Source organism: Hyaena hyaena, unplaced genomic scaffold, assembly GCF_003009895.1.
Source record: "Hyaena hyaena isolate Hyena2069 unplaced genomic scaffold, ASM300989v1 scaffold_192, whole genome shotgun sequence".
Classification (NCBI taxonomy): Eukaryota; Metazoa; Chordata; class Mammalia; order Carnivora; family Hyaenidae; genus Hyaena; species Hyaena hyaena.
In genome coordinates, this window is record NW_024080825.1 from 1,175,161 (window position 1) to 1,193,301 (window position 18,141).

At 33.1% G+C, this 18,141-nt stretch overlaps 1 protein-coding gene across 6 annotated transcripts in view; it reads left to right on the forward strand.

The window, feature by feature from the left end:
* Nucleotides 1-18,141, forward strand: part of LARP4 (La ribonucleoprotein 4) — a 68,753-nt gene that overhangs the window by 33,739 nt on the left and 16,873 nt on the right. For all 6 annotated transcript variants that reach the window (XM_039241333.1, XM_039241336.1, XM_039241334.1 and 3 more), the window contains 5 exons: nucleotides 543-646; nucleotides 4,657-4,767; nucleotides 5,647-5,700; nucleotides 13,474-13,686; nucleotides 14,685-14,788. In XM_039241333.1, coding sequence (XP_039097264.1) covers nucleotides 543-646; nucleotides 4,657-4,767; nucleotides 5,647-5,700; nucleotides 13,474-13,686; nucleotides 14,685-14,788 — 586 coding nt within the window. The remainder of the gene's footprint in view (nucleotides 1-542; nucleotides 647-4,656; nucleotides 4,768-5,646; nucleotides 5,701-13,473; nucleotides 13,687-14,684; nucleotides 14,789-18,141) is intronic.

An 18,141-nucleotide genomic window follows, 5' to 3' on the forward strand; every position in this document is an offset into this window, starting at 1 on the left:
TAAATATTTTCTCAAAATCAGCATCTAAAAGATAGCTTTTACAAAAAGTGTCTGTAATAGTATGTAAGAATAAGTATGTTAAAATCAAAGAAAAGTTATAATCATTTGAGAAAAATTCTTGGTTTAAGTGCTGCTTAGGTTTTAAGAATTCTTCACATTAGAATGCAATACTGTAATCTGATTACAAGAGTGGAATGCAAATACACTGATTTTGTTATCTCCAGAAATGCAGAATTTGGTAACTGTACACAGGGTAATTACCATGTTAGATATGTATTGTATGCTCCCAAAAGTTTTTCAATCCCAGTGCAGTGCCGAGACACAAAGTAGGTGTGTCTTTGTTGAAAGAGTAACATTTGACAGTGTTTTTGTAATTAATCCCAAAGTAGTTTATTGTAACTGTAATCTTTGGTTCTACAACTTAATTTCTTTAGGATATTAGCCTCTGCTAATTTATTCACTTGGAAATAGAAATAGTTTTTAATGACATTATTAATCTCTCTCCTTGTCACTTTTGAATGAAATCTTTTTTTAAATTGCAGCTTCTCCCATGGTACAAGTTGATGAGAAGGGCGAGAAAGTGAGACCAAGTCATAAGCGATGTATTGTGATTCTTAGAGAGATTCCTGAAACAACACCTATAGAGGTATTATTAAGCATTGTAAAAGCTTTTGCTAAAGTGTTCTTTAACTGTTTAAAGTGGAGGAGGTAAACAAGCAAACTGTAAGTCAGTGCCTGCATATCATTTACTGTGAATAGGATAAATTTTTGTTTTGTAAATTCTGAAACACTCGAAGAATGGTACAGAGGGGGGACTGGCAATTAAAACATAAGTAGGCTTTTTTGGGAACTTGAGGATTCATCTGAAAGAAGAAATTTAGGAATGAAGAAGAAAAATATGAGTCAAGACTAATCCTACTAGCTAACAAATATAAAACAAAGTTGCAACTGTAAAGATGGTGTAGTATAATGATAAAATAGGTGCAATAATAAGTTTTGAATGAAACAGTATATCCAGAAAGACTCTTTAATAAAATAGTAATGTATGTATAATATTTATTTAATAATTAGGTTTTACCACATGTTGTGCAGTGTACTTTATGGTTATTTAAAGCCTAAGGTTTTATTATCTCTATTTTGTAGATAAAGTAACTGAACCTTAGTATGATTAAATAACTTGCCTAAGGACGCATGGGCTTTTTAAATGACAGTATCTGGTTTGATCTCACTCTGATTTCAGAGCCTCTGTTTCAAAACCACTAAATCACAGAGCTTCACACTAAGTTGCCATGTTAATGCATAATATAAATTAGAGATAGGGAGAATTAATAACTGTTATGTGGTATATATTAGTCATTTAAAAAAGAAGTTTTAGATTCTTGCCATGTAACAAATTTGGCATATTAGTAGTTAATCTTTTTGCCCAGAATCATTCACTATTAACTCTCCAGAATGAAGACGTCCTAAATTTAGAAACAGTGGAATTAGAAAAGAACTGTCACTAGATAGAACTTCTATTTAAAAGTATGAACTATATGTCAAAAGTGACAAATTGAAAGGAAAATTGCAGAATGGGAAGAATATTTAGATTATTAAGAAACAATGTAGAATATATGAGCCTGTACTCTAGAGCCAAGCCATCTGGATTTGAATTTAGCTTTTTGCTTGCTAGTTCTATGACCTTGGGTTGTTGTGAGAATTGAATTAGTATATAAAGAGCTCAGAGCAGTACTTGGCATGTAAAACAAATGTAAGATTAGCTGTTATTCAGTTTATATTCTGAATACATAAATAGGGTCACACATATGAAAAATAATAAATAAAAGGAAAAAGGCAGCAACATACTATTCATTTAAAAAATAAAGGAAGTGAAGATGACTAAAACAGAGGAAGTCAGCCTAGTCAGTAATCATGGAAATTGGATCATGGATTTGGAGTGGGACCTTAAAGGTTCCTGTCAGCTGGAACAAATTTTTTTTTTACTACTTTTGACCCAGACTTCTCTTTTTATACTTGAGAAAGTATATCCATGAATTTAACTCTTCCTAAAGAATAATAAAGGCTGAAAATAAAGAGATTTTCTTGAGATTTAAATAAATGAATCAATTTATGATGCATTTAAGGGAATTAGAAATATTTGAGATTATGGATTTTAAAGATAGACATCAGTAGGTGGCAGTCTAACAGTTCCATAGACAGTTCTACAAAAATGTAAGTTATGGACCGGATGAGAATTTTATTAACTGAACTTGGTGGTATTTCACCACTTTCACAAATGTCACAAAACTCATCTGGTTGCATACTTCATTGTTTTTGAGTAGTATTTGATCCAAGAAAATTTCATCATAAGTAGAGACTTTTTTTTTTTAATTTTTTTTTTAATGTTTTATTTATTTTTAGGAGAGAGACAGCGTGAGCAGGGGAGGGTCAGAGAGAGAGGGAGTCACAGACTGAAACAGGCTCCAGGCTCTGAGCTGGAAGTCAGCACAGAGCCCGACGCGGGGCTCGAACCCACGAACCGCGAAATCATGACCTAAGCGAAAGCTGGACGGTTAACCGACTAAGCCACCCAGGCGCCCAAGTAGAGACTTTTTTTATTTTAATTCAGTGTAGCAAAAATTTGAGGGAATTAGGAGACAGGTCAGACTTCACTGTTAGTATGTAGATTGTCCCATCAGCTTAGTAATTATCTTTTTAAAAGTAGATTTCTTGTGATACTTTGATATTTTGCAGGGCATTTTAACCTAATCTGATTCTTTATGTTTGGGAATTACTGGTTACTACTGAATTTCTCCTTGAACTCGAATAGGTATTAGAATGCATTCCAACGGAATCCAATGGATTCCAAATGGATTTTGGAAGCATACAAATCCGGGATTGAGTTCTTTTTGATAGTGTGTAGGTTAAACAGTTTGAGCTACCATTTCTTCAACTATACAGTAGAGATGATAAAAACTTTAACACAGGCTTTTTTGCAGGATAAGTCTGTGTCTCACCAAGCATGGTATTTCAGTAGATGTTTCCTTTCTCTTTATAACTGTCAAGAGTTACTTAATGTTGACTTCCAGTTGTTTTTTTTCTCTTTTTATAAATTTCTTTCAAGCTGTTAACAGTTAACACAGTTCTGAGTTTTGGTAATCATCTTTTTTGAAATCCATATATTTGTTTTAGTTTTCAGTTACTGAAATTTCAGTTTCAATTAAGGAAAAGTGAAGCTATCTTTGTACAGAGTTCATGTCTGTGACTGATACAGACAGCATCTGGATTGAATTGAGAATGCATGAAAATAAATTCTGAGCACCTAGAAATGTTAATGGAGGATATACTTTTTTTTTTTAAATCATGGGAGGTCTAGAGAAATTTTTACTTTTAAGGAAAATTAGCTTAAGAGTGAAGTGCTTCAGTTTTGCTGAGATTATTTTTAAATTTAAATCCAAGTTAGTTAACATATACTCTAACAATGGTTTCAGGAGTAGAATTTAGTGATTAATCACTTACACATCGGGTGCTAAATGCCCACCTTAATGCCCACTCCCCCATCCAGCACCTCTCCAACACCCCCAGTTCTTTGTATTTAAGAGTCTGATGGTTTGCCTCCTTCTTTGTTTTTATCTTATTTTTCCTTCCCTTCCCCTATGTTCATCTGTTCTGTCTTAAATTTCACATGTGAATGAAATCATAATGAAATTTATCTTTCTCTGACTGACTTTGCTTGGCATAATACATTCTAGTTTCATCCACATTGCTGCAGACTGCAAGGTTTCATTCCTTTTGATAACTAAATAATATTCCATTGTATGTATTTACCACATCTTATCCATTGGTCAGTAGATGGACATTTGGGCTCTCTCCATAATTTGTCTATTGTTGATAGTGCTGCTGTAAACATTGGGATTCATGTGCTCCTGTGAATGAGCATTTTGTATCCTTTGGATAAATAGTACAATTGTTGGTTAGGGTATCTCTATTTTTTAAAAAATTTTTAATGTTTATTTTTGAGAGAGAGAGCATGAGCAGGGAAGGAGTAGAGAGAGAATATGAAGTGGATTCCAGGCTCTGACCTGTCAGCACAGAGCCCCACGTGGGGCTCGAACTCACGAACCAGGAGATCGTGACCTGAGCCTAAGTCAGACACTTGACCTACTGAGCCACCCAGGCACCCCAGGGTATCTCTTTTTTTTTTAATATTTTAAAGTGTTTTATTTATTTTTGAGAGAGAAAGAGAGACAGAATATGAGTGGGGAAAGGGCAGAGAGAGGGAGACACAGAATCTGAAGAAGGCTTCAGGCTCTGAGCTGTCAGCACAAGCCCTGACGTGGGGCTCAAACTCCTGAACTGCGAGTTCATGACCTGATCCAAAGTCAAGAAAGATGTTTAACCTTAGACCGAGCCACCCAGGCACCCCAGGGTATCTATACTTTTAATGTTTTGAGGTACTTTTGCTGATTTTAAAATAAGATTGTATCTCTAAATCATATACAAAACATGCTATAAGTGTGCATATTTTTGTTTCAGAAGATGATCTACTCAGTAGAAAAATGGGCAGAAGGCATGACAGTTAATAAAAAAAAAAAAAAAGAACCAGAAAACATGAAGAAAAACAAATGCCTATTGTTGATACACTTTTTAGAGTTAACTAAAGTTTTTCTTTTTTAGGAAGTGAAAGCCTTGTTCAAAAATGAAAACTGCCCCAAGGTGATAAGTTGTGAGTTTGCACACAATAGCAACTGGTATATCACTTTCCAGTCAGATACTGATGCACAACAGGTGAGAAGAAAACTTTTCTTCTGATTTGAAGTCCTAATGGTAAAAGAAGTAGTAGTATGTTTTAATTGAGAAAATATGCACTCACAATAATATTTGTAAAGACTATTAAGCACCTTGTTCACCTTTTTGGTTGTGCTTATTAATTGGTTTTCTTTTTGATCATTTTCTTAAAAAGCTTTTTCAGTTTAAGAGCAGTTTGTTTCCTGTCAGTAAAAAAATTAACAATTTTAAAATCAACATGGAGATTGGGAAATGTGCTCAGTAGTTAGTATTTCCAGTGTGTACATACTAGGCCTGCAGTAAATATATAACTTCTATTCTGATATTTTGAATTTTGACATTAACGATTTTACTTACTTGTCATGTCCAACTTAAAGAGAAGTACTATTCCATTGAAACAAAAAACCAAAAATATATCTAATAGCATTTTAAAACCACTCACTGATTGATTGATTGAGTTTTAAGTAAACACTACACCCAACTTGGGGCTAAAACTCATGTTAGACCAAGAGTTACATGCTCCACCAGCTAAGCCAGCCAGGCGCCCAGCTAATTTTTTCTTTTTTTAAAATTCTTCGTCTTAAAAGGCTGTCTGAACCATTTTTAAATATGTATGTAGTGATATTTTGGGTCTATTTTGAATTTTGTGCCTTTTTTTTTTTTTTGTAGTAGTCCATAGTAGCCAATCTATAGTAAATGAATTTTAGCTGAGCCATTAATTATTTTTTCATTCCTTACCACCTGGTTAATGAAATTGACTTCAGAATTTTTTATTGTTTATTTTGGAGATAGTTGCTAATACTGTACTCTTGATAGAGTACAGATGGCTTTAATAAATGTTTGAATGCTAATGAAAGTTCCTTTCTGCTTTGTTAATAGGCTTTTAAATACTTAAGAGAAGAAGTTAAAACATTTCAGGGCAAGCCAATCATGGTAAGAAACATTTTGTAAATAGAGGTCCGTATAAAGCCAGAAAGTTTTTGTGCTTGTCTGAGAATTTAAAACAGACAGATGGATGTTTTATTAAACCTATAATGATTTTGAAAAGAAATTTCTGTCTCATATAATGTGCTAGAAAATTAGTTGATAGGATAGCAATTCTTTCCAAAGACAACTTCAGACAGCATGAAGTTTTAGTTAGATGCTAATAATTGCCAGCATGTAGGATAATCCCAGCTCTCAAAGTGAGAAGCAGGAATGATATTTTAGTAAAGGTGGAAAACATTCTTAATACTGTCATCCTCATCTCAAAATTAACTGAGTCACCACATTAACATTTGTCCTTTTGGGAACCTGAGAATTGTCATTGATGACACTTGTTCACTATCTTCACAGGTCTAATCTTTTCTCAGATCCCATGAAATCTTCCTTCAAAACTTCTTTCAATTATTATTGCCCTTGTTTAGGCTTGAACAATTGGAGTAGCCTTTAAGTGTTATGCCTTCAGCTTTCCCCTTATTTTTCCATTCTCCAGTTGCTACTATAGCTGCTCTTTAAAACATAATCCTAAGCATGAAGTTACTTTGATATGCTACTCATTCCCTATGTAATATGATTATTATTATGATGATTACAGTACATTATTCTTACTCTTACTGAACTCTTAATGTGTGTCAGTTTCTGTTCTGAGCACTTTATTTGTATAGAGTCATTTAATTCTTACAAGAACTTAATAAGGCAGGTACTCTTATTTTATCCCATTTTATGGCAAGGAAAGTGAGATGTGAGAAGTTATGTACCCAGTTTCAGACAGCCAGGATGAGAGAACCAGGATGAGAGAAGCTTACATTTATTAAGATGTTTTGTGTCAGGCACTGTTCTAAGGTCTTATTTAAATTTCATTATTGATGTGTGGTAGGTAGTATTACTACTTTCCATATTAGAGATGAAGGTATCTGCCATTTGTCATTCTGTTTCCTCTGCTTCTCCCTGTTTTCTCCTTTTCCTACCTGAGGCTATAGAAAACTCTTTTAGGTCTTCTAATAGCTTTAAAGTTTTATATGTCAGAATTAGGTCTTTAATACATCTGGAATTAATTTGATGTACAGGAATTGATAAGAATTTAATTTTTTTCTATGTATGGAAAGGCGGTTGTCTCAACACTTATTTGTTGAGTGGTATTTGTTTCCACAACATGTGTGTGATGTTGCATTTATCAGATCTGCTTTACATTTCTATTCTATCAGTCTATACTGAACTAACTTCACTGTTTTAATTGCTGTAGTTTTATTTTTGTTTTAAATTTTTTAATGTTTGTTTATTTTTGAGAAAGAGAGTAAGCCTGAGTAGGGAAGGGGCAGAGAGAAGGGGAGACACAGGATCTGAAGCAGGCTTCAGGCTCTGAGCTGTCAGCACAGAGTCCATCATGGGGCTCGAACTCCCCAACTGTGAGATCATGACCTGAGTCAAAGTTGGATGCTTAACCAACTGAGCCACCCAAGTGCCAGTAATTTCTGTAGTTTTAGAATATTCTTGTGTCCTTATGCAAATCCTCCCTTATTCGTATTTTTTAAGATTGTCTTGGTTACTGTTAAGAAAATTGGTTTTCCATATGAATTTTGAATGTTTGACTAACAACCAACTAAATAAAACCATATTGGAATTAATAGAATTGTGTTTGATTTATTGGAGACAGTTGGCAGTTTCACCCTGTATTATTATATATTGTGGTAACATTATTAGGATACATTTTTCTGTTAACTCGGGTTTTTTGTATTTTATAATTACTTCCTTAAAGTAATTTTTGTTGCTTTCCCCCTCTCCATAGTATCTTAGTGATTTCTTTTTTTTAAATTGTTACTGTCTGGAGCACCTGGGTGGCTCAGTCAGTTTAATGTCCAGCTTTTGATTATGGCTCAGGTTACAGTCTAATGGTTATCTGAGCTCTGCTTCAGACCCCATATTGACAGCACAGAACCTGCTTGGGAGTCTCTCCCTCTCTCTGTGCCTCTTCCCTGCTCAGGCTTGCGTGCGTGCTCTCTCTCAAAATAAATAAACTTAAAAAAAATTTTTTTTTAATGTTACTGTCTGCAGGAACCTTACTGAACTCCTTTATCATATCTGTCTGAGAGAGCATATCATCTACAAATAATCCCTATTTTGATTATTCTTTATACCTCCCATTTCTTAGAGCTGATTACTTTTCCTGAGGTCTTAGGTGTAGTGTTAAAAATATCTATATATCTATATTTCATTCTAAGTATTATTATTTATTTGCTGTTTTGGGTTTTGTTTGTGGTTCCTTTAGTTAGCCATCACATAGCACATAGGCTAATTCTTGCTAGGAGATTCGCATTAGATTTTACATCATTCGTTAACACCAAATGACCTAGCACCTGGAAGGATAGATACAGGAGCCAGAAATCCTGTATTCCAACCCTTGATGCTGCTTTCAGCCACAGGCTCTTTGATCTTGGGCATGTCAAGTTACCTCTAAGGCCCTGGTTTGTTTGAAATGTGCATGCTTTTCATTTTGAGAATTCAGTGATTCAGAAGCAGTGATCTTGGAGGACAAAGGGATTAAGGGAAGAATGTTTCCACCTGTTGATAATTTCATTAAGAGGCAGTGTTTCATCCAATTTTAACTAATTAACTTTTTATGACTGAGAATATTAAGTTTTATCTGGGTTTCATAAAGATATATGTTACAGAATGTCATATAGAATATGTTTATATGTTCCTTATATACTTATTTCAGAATTTGAAGACTAAAAATAGTTGTATGTCGTAAGAAAGTCAAACAATATTAAATAATTAACAGTTAGTTAATTAATTCAGTTTCCCTTTTCCAGCTTCCTCTAGTTGTTTTCCCCAGATGTGATGAGAATTTTTTTCAGTATTCATGTAGGAATTTTCTTTCTTTGCATGAATAAGAATGTACAGTAGACACTCAGCTTCTCTTTTCACTGAATAGATCTTTAAGATCTTTTCATTCACTGTTGTTTCCAGTATATATATACAATATTGTTGATGTGTATCACAGTTGAATTATCTATCCATTTTTGTCCATGGACAAGCATTAACAAGCATTAACTTGTTTCTCTTGCTTACAAATAATGTTATAATGAACATTATTTCTTAAGCTTTCTTTGGAAGTTTTTTTGTGTGTAGAACATACATACATATAATTTACCATTTAAGTATACAACCTAGTGGTATTTAATACATTCACATCGCTGTGCAACCATCACCAGTACTTTTGCATCATTCCAAACAGAAACTCCATGAAACATCTGCCCATTTTTCCACACTCTAATAGTCTTTCTTCTAGTCTGTGTCTTTATGATTCCTATTTTAGACACTGCATATAAATGGAATCATGCAATATCAGTCTGTGTATTTGGCTTATTTCATTTAGTATAATGTTCTCAAGGTTCATCTATGTTTAACATGTATCAACTTTATTAGTTTTTATTGACTCCATAAAATCTGCTGGCTTTGGTTCTAGTTTGCCTTCCTTTACCTGTTTTTAAGATGGTGACTGAGGTTATTGATTCAAAGTCATTCTTTTTTAACAAAGGTATTTATAGTTATAAATTTCCCTCTTAGCACTGTTCATTGCATCCAGTAAGTTTTGATGAGTTGTATTTTTTGTTTTTATCCATCTCCAATTATTTTCTAAACTTTGTGATTTCTTCTTTGACCTATTGGTTAAGAATATGTGTTATTGGATTTCCACATATTTGCTAATTTTCCACTTTTTCTTCTCTTCCTAATTTCTCATTTCATTCCATTGTGGTCAGAGAAGATACTTTGTATGATTTCAGTCTTTCTGAATTTATTAAAACTTGACTTTGTCACAACATGGTTTATCATCGAGAATGTTCCCTGTAACTTGTGTTTGGAATAGTGTCATGTTAGGTTAGACTGGTTTATAGTGTTGTTTGAGTTCTCCATTTTTTTCCCCCTGGCTGGGATTTAATTTTAATTTTAATTCTGTTATAGTTAACATATAGTGTTACATTAGTTTCAGGTATTTTTCAATATTGGCCATTGTTGATTTTTTATTGTTTGATTAGTTGCAGTTTTGGGAGAGGGAAGTTCCTAGCCTGTATCTGTAAGGATCATAAAACACACCTTTCATTCATTTATTAAAAGCATCGTTTTGCTTAAACGTGTATTATTTCACTTGATATTCCCAACAACTTGGTGAGGCTTATGGTTTCTAATCTAATTCTCTCACATCTGTTTTAGTTCTGTTACAAAAGTCACCAAACTTTTTCTTTAAAGGACCAGATAGTAGACATTGTACATTTGCCAGCCATGAAATCTGTTGTAACTATTCAACTCTGCCATTCTGGCACAAAACACAGGCAGTATGTAAACAAATGATCTGATTTATTTTATTAAGTTTTAGAACATTTCTTTCTTTCCTTTTTATTTAGTACAGGGAATTGCAAACATATAAAAGTAGAAAAAACCGTAAAATCAACCACTGAGATCCCATTAGCCAGTTGTAACAATTTGTAGAGCATGACCATTCTTGCTTCATCCATTTCCACATATTTCTCTATGCTCCCAATTATTTTGAAGCAAATTTGAAACTTAATTTTATCTGTAAATAAACTAGTATTAGTAGCTCTAAAAGATAGAGATTTTTAAAAAATTATAGCTACAGTATCATTATACTTTTAAACAATGATCATTAACTTCTTGAACATCATTTGCTGTTCATATTTTTCTGATAGTCATTTTTCGGGAGAGTGTTGTTGAAATAACCACGTTATTTGGTTTTACAGAGTTCCTCATATATTTTGCTAGCTATATTTTATTGTGTTAAAATACACATAATAAAATTTACCATCTTTAAGTATACAGTGCAGTTGTATTAAACATCTACACCACCATCCTTTCCCATAATTCGTTTCATCTTGTAAAACTGAAATTCTATACCTATTAAATAATAACTCCCCATTCCTCTCTATCCAGCTCCTGACAGCCACTATTATACTTTGAGTCTGATTTTTGACTAGTCTAATTTATATAAATGGAATCATATAGTATTTGTTTCTTTGTGGCTGTTTTCAAGCAAAATGTTTTCAGGGTTTATCCATGTAGCATATTGCAGAATTTCCTTCCTTTTTAAAGCTGAATAACATTCTGCTGAATGTGTATACCACATTTTACTTACACATCAATATGTTGGTGGACACTTGGATTGCTTTTGCATTTTAACTATTGTGAATAATGCTGCTATGAACAGGAGTATACAAGTATCTCTTTTGAGACCCTTCTTTCAGTTGTTTTGGGTAATACCCATAAGTAGAATTGCAGAGTCATATGGTAATTATGTTTTTAATTTTTTGAGGTACCTCCATACTGTTTTCCACAGTGGCTATACCATTGCACATTCCTACCAACAGTGCACAAGGGTTCCAGTTTCTCCACATCCTCTCCAACACTTGTTCTTTTCTGTTTTGTTTTGTTATTTAACATCTTACTGAATGTGAGGTGGTATATCTCACTGTAGTTTTGACTTGCATTTCCCTAATGATTAATGGTATTGAACATCGTTTCATGTGTTCATTAACCATTTATATGTCGTCTTTGGAGAAGTGTCTGTTGAAGTCCTTTGTCCATTTTTTAATTGGCTAGTTAGATTTTTTAATGTAGTTAAATATGATTCTCTGTCCCTGTACTTCATGCAAATTGATAGCCAGATTTAGAGGCTTGATCAAAATTTGGCTTGACTTGGGAGCAGCAGAGAGAGAACAAAAAACCTGTATGTTTCTGTGTCTGTGTCTCTTATTCTGGGTGCCACTGATCATTGACTAAATCTATAAATTAAAGGCTGCAAAGAGATGCTATTTTTAGGCTTTCTTTTTTCAATGTATTAGTTGAAGCACTTCTATAAAGAGAAGCTTTCCATTATGTTCATTACCGGGAGGTACAACTCATATGTGGAAAACATGAGCGGTGCTTGATCCTAGCTTTTGTTACCAGTTTTAGAAAATAATGCGTTGGTTCCCTAGGAACTTTCAAAAATGACCATTCAGATGTCTTTTGTTGTTGAGTATTTAAAATGAAATGTGGCCTCTTTGAGTGAACTTATGAGTTCTTTTGTCATAGCCCTAGTAATTTTCAGTGGTCTTGCTCTCTAATGTGACACGATGTTCCATTCTCTTATATATTTGATGTCAAAGGCCTAGGGTCAGTCAAGTCTCCAGAGTCCCCACTTTATTTTTATGGGGAGATGATATTTTTTAGCCCACTGGCTAGGTTCAAGAGTTCTTATGGTTACTGGTGTGGTCACTGTTTAAAAGCTTTTCCATTGGACAGAGATATGAAATATGGGTTGTTATTTTTTTTTAAAGGAAATACGAGTTTATACTGATGCTTTCAATTTAAATTCAGGATACATGTTTTTTACTTCTTTAGTCTTATATTTGTGTCTCCTTTCTCCCATGTGAAAATCTCAGATCTCTGTGACTCCAGTATAATTACTGATTTTCTGTATCCCATAATCATACACAAAAGTATCAGAATAGCAATACCAATGGCAATATTCTGACAGCAAATTAAGAACTTTTTGCAATACTTTGCCTTGTGAGTTATTCCTAAGGATAACACTTGGTTTTATTATGGCTCAAAGTCACTTAGGATTTCTCTGTGTTATATTACTAATTGAATGCACATTTAAGTTAATTTTGCTGGATGCTACTGAATATTACTTATTTTTATAATTGATTTATTTTCAGTGTGCATGGTTTAAAAGTAAAATATCTAAACATGGTATATTAAATACTTGTTCACACATATATATGTATGTATGCAAGTATATATTTATATTCCTATCTGACCTAGCTAAACAGTACCTTACTATACATATTCCTTTATCCTCCTTGCTTTACCTTTTTTTTTAAACAATAATATATTCTTTAATTCACTCCATAATAGTATTTAGAGCAGTTCATCAATTCTTTTTACATCTGTATGATACTCAGTTGTGTGAATGTACTATGGTGTATTCAACCATCGATGGAGTGATTGTTCAGTTGTGTGTGTGTGTGTGTATGTATGTGTATTGAGGACAGTTTTTTTCTCCCTCCCTATTACAGTTTGTGTCAGTGAACAGCCATGTATATCCATTTTTAAACTTCTTTTTGTTTAGTATATATCTGGAAAAAATTCCTAGAAGTGGGATGGGTAAGAATATGGAAGCATATATGACTTTGGAAGATATTGCTAAATTTTTCTGTATAAGTGTTGTGCTATTTTACATGTCTATCATCAGTGTACTAGAGTGCCTAGTCTTGTAGCCACAATCTTATCGACAGAGTATGTTGTCAAATTTTTGGATTTTTTGCCAATCCTATAAGTGAGAAATGTTATTTCCATTTTAATTGGATTTCTCTTACAAGTAAGGTTTAGCATCTCTTTATATGTTTAACAACCATTTGTCTTCCTTTTTTTTGTAAGCTCTGTTCATTTCTCTAACATTTTTCATCTTTTTAGAATTTGTATGTCAGGAATATATTAGCCCCCTTATCTGTGATACTTTGCAATTAGTTTTACTATTTTGAATTCTGTAGTTTTACCTTGTTCATTGTTGTATTTGTCATGCAAAATTTCTGAAGTAATTTCAAGTTATCGTTTCTTTTTGCTCTACTGACTACAATAGGCAGAAATAGTTGTGTAAATTGTTTAAAATGTAAATTAATTTTTGAAAATATACACTTCATTATAATATGTTCCTCTTGCTTCTAGGCAAGGATAAAAGCCATCAATACATTTTTTGCTAAGAATGGTTATCGATTAATGGATTCTAGTATGTATAGTCAGCCCATTCAAACTCAAGCACAGTATGCCTCACCAGTTTTTATGCAGCCTGTATATAATCCTCACCAACAGTACTCGGTTTATAGTATTGTGCCTCAGTCTTGGTCACCAAATCCCGCACCTTACTTTGAAACACCACTGGTAAGTGAGATCCTTACAAAATCATAAAAATTTTCCACTTAAGCTGAAATTTGAAGAAATCGGGAGGGTTCTTTATTTTTTTGTTTTGTGTTTATATTGGTTACTTCCTGACTTTTAGGTAGTGATAATGTTATCTAATCCCCTATACCAAATATATACACGTGACTAAGGGTTAAGCTATTTGTTCCTGTTTGCTGAGTGAATTAAAATAAGAGACTGGGTAAATCCTACGTAGTTTAAAATGCTTTTAGTTTTGGTAAACTTTTTCTTTTTCTTTTCTTTTTTTTAAATGTTTTATTTTTTATTTATTTCTAGGAGAGAGAGAGAGACAGCGTGAGCAGGGGAGGGTCAGAGAGACAGGGAGTCACAGACTGAAACAGGCTCCAGGCTCTGAGCTGTCAGTCAGCACAGAGCCCGACGCGGGGCTCGAACCCACGAACCGCGAGATCATGACCTAAGCGAAAGTCGGACGCTTAACCGACTAAGCCACCCAGGCGCCCCTTGGTAAACTTTTTCAGAGAGAAATATACGTTATTTAGTAATGACCTAATGATTCCTTTTTCTGTAAACCAAGTGATACTTGGACTGTTGCAAAAAGTTAATAAGTAAAATGCTTACAGATATTTCTGCCTTAAAAAAGAAATTGAAGGGGCACCTGGCTGGCTTGGTTTGTAGAGCATGCAATTCTTGATCTCAAGGTTGTGACTTCAAGCCCCATGCTGGGTATAGAGATTACTTAAAAATGAAAAATCTTAAAAAAAAAAAAAAAAAAAAAAAAAAGGCAGGATGCCTGGGTGGCACAGTGGAGCCTGCTTAGGATTCTCTCTTTCTCCCTCTGTCCCTCTGCCCCTCTCCCCTACTCATACACACACACTCTATAAAAGAAAAAAGAAAAAGAAAAATTGTTGCTAAGTTAGTTCATCAGGAATTTCTTATAACCGTTACACCATGTTTTGCTCTTTTCATTAATTGTTTTTAAACATTAAATTTTCTTTTAGGCTCCTTTTCCCAATGGTAGTTTTGTGAATGGCTTTAATGCACCAGGATCTTATAAAACAAATGCTGCTGCTGTGAATATGGCTCGACCATTCCAAAAAAATCGGTAAGATGAAAATCATAGTGAAATTTATTGTACACAATTCCCAGTAGTTCTTAAAGAGTTAGTGTTAATAGCATTGCTGCTTACAGATTTTTTAATCAAAAGCTTAAACAATTTACTCTAGAATAATAAATACACTTTGACCTCAAAGTTGATAATTTGTATAACAAAGACTTGGAACTGGGACTGTACATGATACATACTGATTTTTTTTAATTATAAAGATAATGGGAAATTATTTTATGAAAGTAGCAAAATCTGGTGTCTAAATGACATTTACTAGTTTAATATGTAACATTTTGGAGAATGAGTTTTTTTGAGGATAGAAATATTAGCTGATTTCAGTATTGAATGCTGGGGAAATGAGTTACTTAAGATTTTTAAGATTTACTTTTAAAATAATTTCCATAAGCTATAGCAGACAGCAGCTAACATTTATTGTACTTTTAATGTCGAAGGCTTTGTCTTAAGGGCTTTACATACTTTATCATAATTTTCATAACCCGATAAGATATATGTAGTTGTTATGTCTATTTAAGATGAGAACACTTAAAAGGGTTAAATATCATATCTACGAGCAAGTGGCTAGTAATTGACAGCCAAAATTTGAGCCCAGGCTGCTTGACTTTAAAGCCTACGCTTTATAAAGTGTTCTAGATAAATTATTGAGAACTCTGGAAACTATTTAGTATCATAAAAGATTCATAAGTCTGTTAAGTATTATTCTTTTTATATAAATGTCAACTGATAACCTCAGTAATTTGGTATATATTACAATTTTGACAGTGTGAGTAACCAAAGAAAAATGGGCTTATATAGTGGCTTAGATTTGTTTAATAGTTTCATATTTATTGTTTCTTATTTCTTATTTTGTGAGCCTCCTGGGTTTGGGGTTTGGGATTTTTTTAATAATTTCTTTTCAGTGATTTTTCTCTTGCCAGATCTCATTCTCTCAGTTGATTCTTTTTGGCAAAGAAACTACATGGGGTATGTTCTCCTAAGATGACTTCTAGGAACTTAATTCTTTCTTGTAAGGTTTTCCTGAAACATGCTTCACTGGAGAAAGAAGCCTCACAGTATTAAATGTTCTTCTTAGTGGTTTCTGGAAGCATTCATACGTACCATTCTCTAATCACAGTTTTCTGTACTCACACAGTTTGTACGCAGTGACACAATTGGTTAAAGCATTTGAAGATCATTTGTAAGCAGTAGGAAAGTTCTACTACATATACCTATTCTTACTGCTTTATGAAGTTTCAAATGAGATCTCTTTCTGTTACAAGGGTGAAAGATTCTTTATAATTCAGAGAATTATTGAGCTCTTGTACATGATTTTTGGTTTTGTAATAAAGTAACATCTACAAAATTCAAGTATTGCTCTAGGACATATGAGTAGAAAAGTACAGGGAGCCTCACAGATTGTCCTTTAATCCCAGTCCTGTTTTCAAAATGATTAATTTCCATGAACACATAGAGGTAATGATGTTTAAATCTGGAAACACCTTTGTTACGATATAGTTTTAACTCATTTTACAGATGAAGAAAATAAAAGCTGAAGAAGACAAATCTTGCAAGGGTTACATGGCTGGTTATTATCAGCAGACTTGAGATTAGAACATTTCCTATATACTATAAATTAGAACATTTACTATAGCTGGCAAAGTTTTTCTTAAAAATAATTTAAGTAGAACAAATAACAGCTTACAACTTCAATTGTTAGAAAATATACATTTCTCCTGATTAGAAATGGTAGCTTTGTAGTAATATGTTATCTATTGATTTCACTTCTTTTTGTAAGGAGTGAATTTTGCTTCAGACAGTGAAGTAGAATAGTCATTTTTCTTAGAAGGTAGACTAAAAACAATAATATTCAGTATTAGCTAAAAGTACTTGTGGTTTGCAGATTTTTAACTAAAAAATGTATTAAATTGAGTTCATGGTGTTCCTTTATTGTCACTTGTTTTTGTTTGCTGTGCATTCTGACAAGAAAACCAAGAATGACAGTCTAGTCATCTTTGCTTGTAAGGAGGTGGGCCTATGCTTTTAAAGGTATAGGGCAGATTTTGCTTGTTTTTCAAAACTGTTCATGTACAATCCCTTTTCATACATTTGACCAGTACAAGTTGTTAATTTTTAGTTACAAAAATTATACGTGAATACTTTCTTCTTATAAAATACAAATATTACGGATGAAACTAAAAGAGCTTTTTGACCAACTTAAGACCACTTTGTTTGTTTGTTTAAAGTTATCATCAAGGAGAAAGTAACTTTTTGAAAACTCTTTTGCAGTTTATTATATGAACCTTGTAACAGCCCAGTGATGATCACTAGACCTACTTGGAGAGACTAGGACTAACTTTCAGAAGTCTGGGCATTTTTCTACCTTTCATTCTTTATCTTTCTGTCACATCACTTCTTACTTTCCATCTTTTATCACCTACTTCTTTTATCTTTCTTCTTATCTTTTGCCTAGACTGAGATTGTAAGTCCCTCTCGGTGAAGGGTAAGATTATGAGATCTGAGGGCTGTGTAAACCAAATAACTTATCTGTTAGTTATACTGAAATACAATGAGAAAATTTAAGTGAATGATAGTTTCTGGACAGATACTTAAACAGCGTATCTACCTCCATGAGGTCATTTTCAGATACGATGGATGATATAAATATTCTGAAAATTACTTTGTGTTTGTTGACATACTATCATTTTCATTGCTGTTAAAAATCTATTTTGAGGAGTGCCTGGCCGACTCGGTTGAGCATGTGACTCTGGATCTCAGGGTTGTAAGTTTGAGCCCCATGTTGGATATAGAGATTACTTTAAATAAATACAGTTTTTAAAAAAATCTATTTTGTGACATAAAGTAATTATCTTGAAAAGTAACATCTTACATGAACCAGCCCAGCTTTGTAACCTGATTTTTATATTTAAGTTTTAATAGTAGTAATCTAATTTTTTATTTTCTGTAAAGAGTAAAGTAGGATAGCTGGAAATGTTGGAATTAAGGCTTAATTGTTGGGTTTATAATTATTTTGAGGTATTAAATCCCTATAACTATGAAAATAGACTAAAAATGAAATCTATAAACTTACAAGTAAGGGGCCAAATATAAATCTCATATTTCCTTGTAAAATCTGTTGAGCAAAGATCCTCAGTTGTGTGGGCTTACTTTAGGTATTTTCATTCTTGATTAAACTGTAGCCTCTCCTTTATCCTTCCCCTAGCCTTTTCTGCTTATAAGTTGTTAAGAGAGTTGGGTGCTTAAACCCATCATCCAAGATAAAAGCTACTTTTTTGTTCACAGTTACTGAGATTTTTTTGTTTGTTTTTACCAAATTCCCTACCTAATTTATGAAG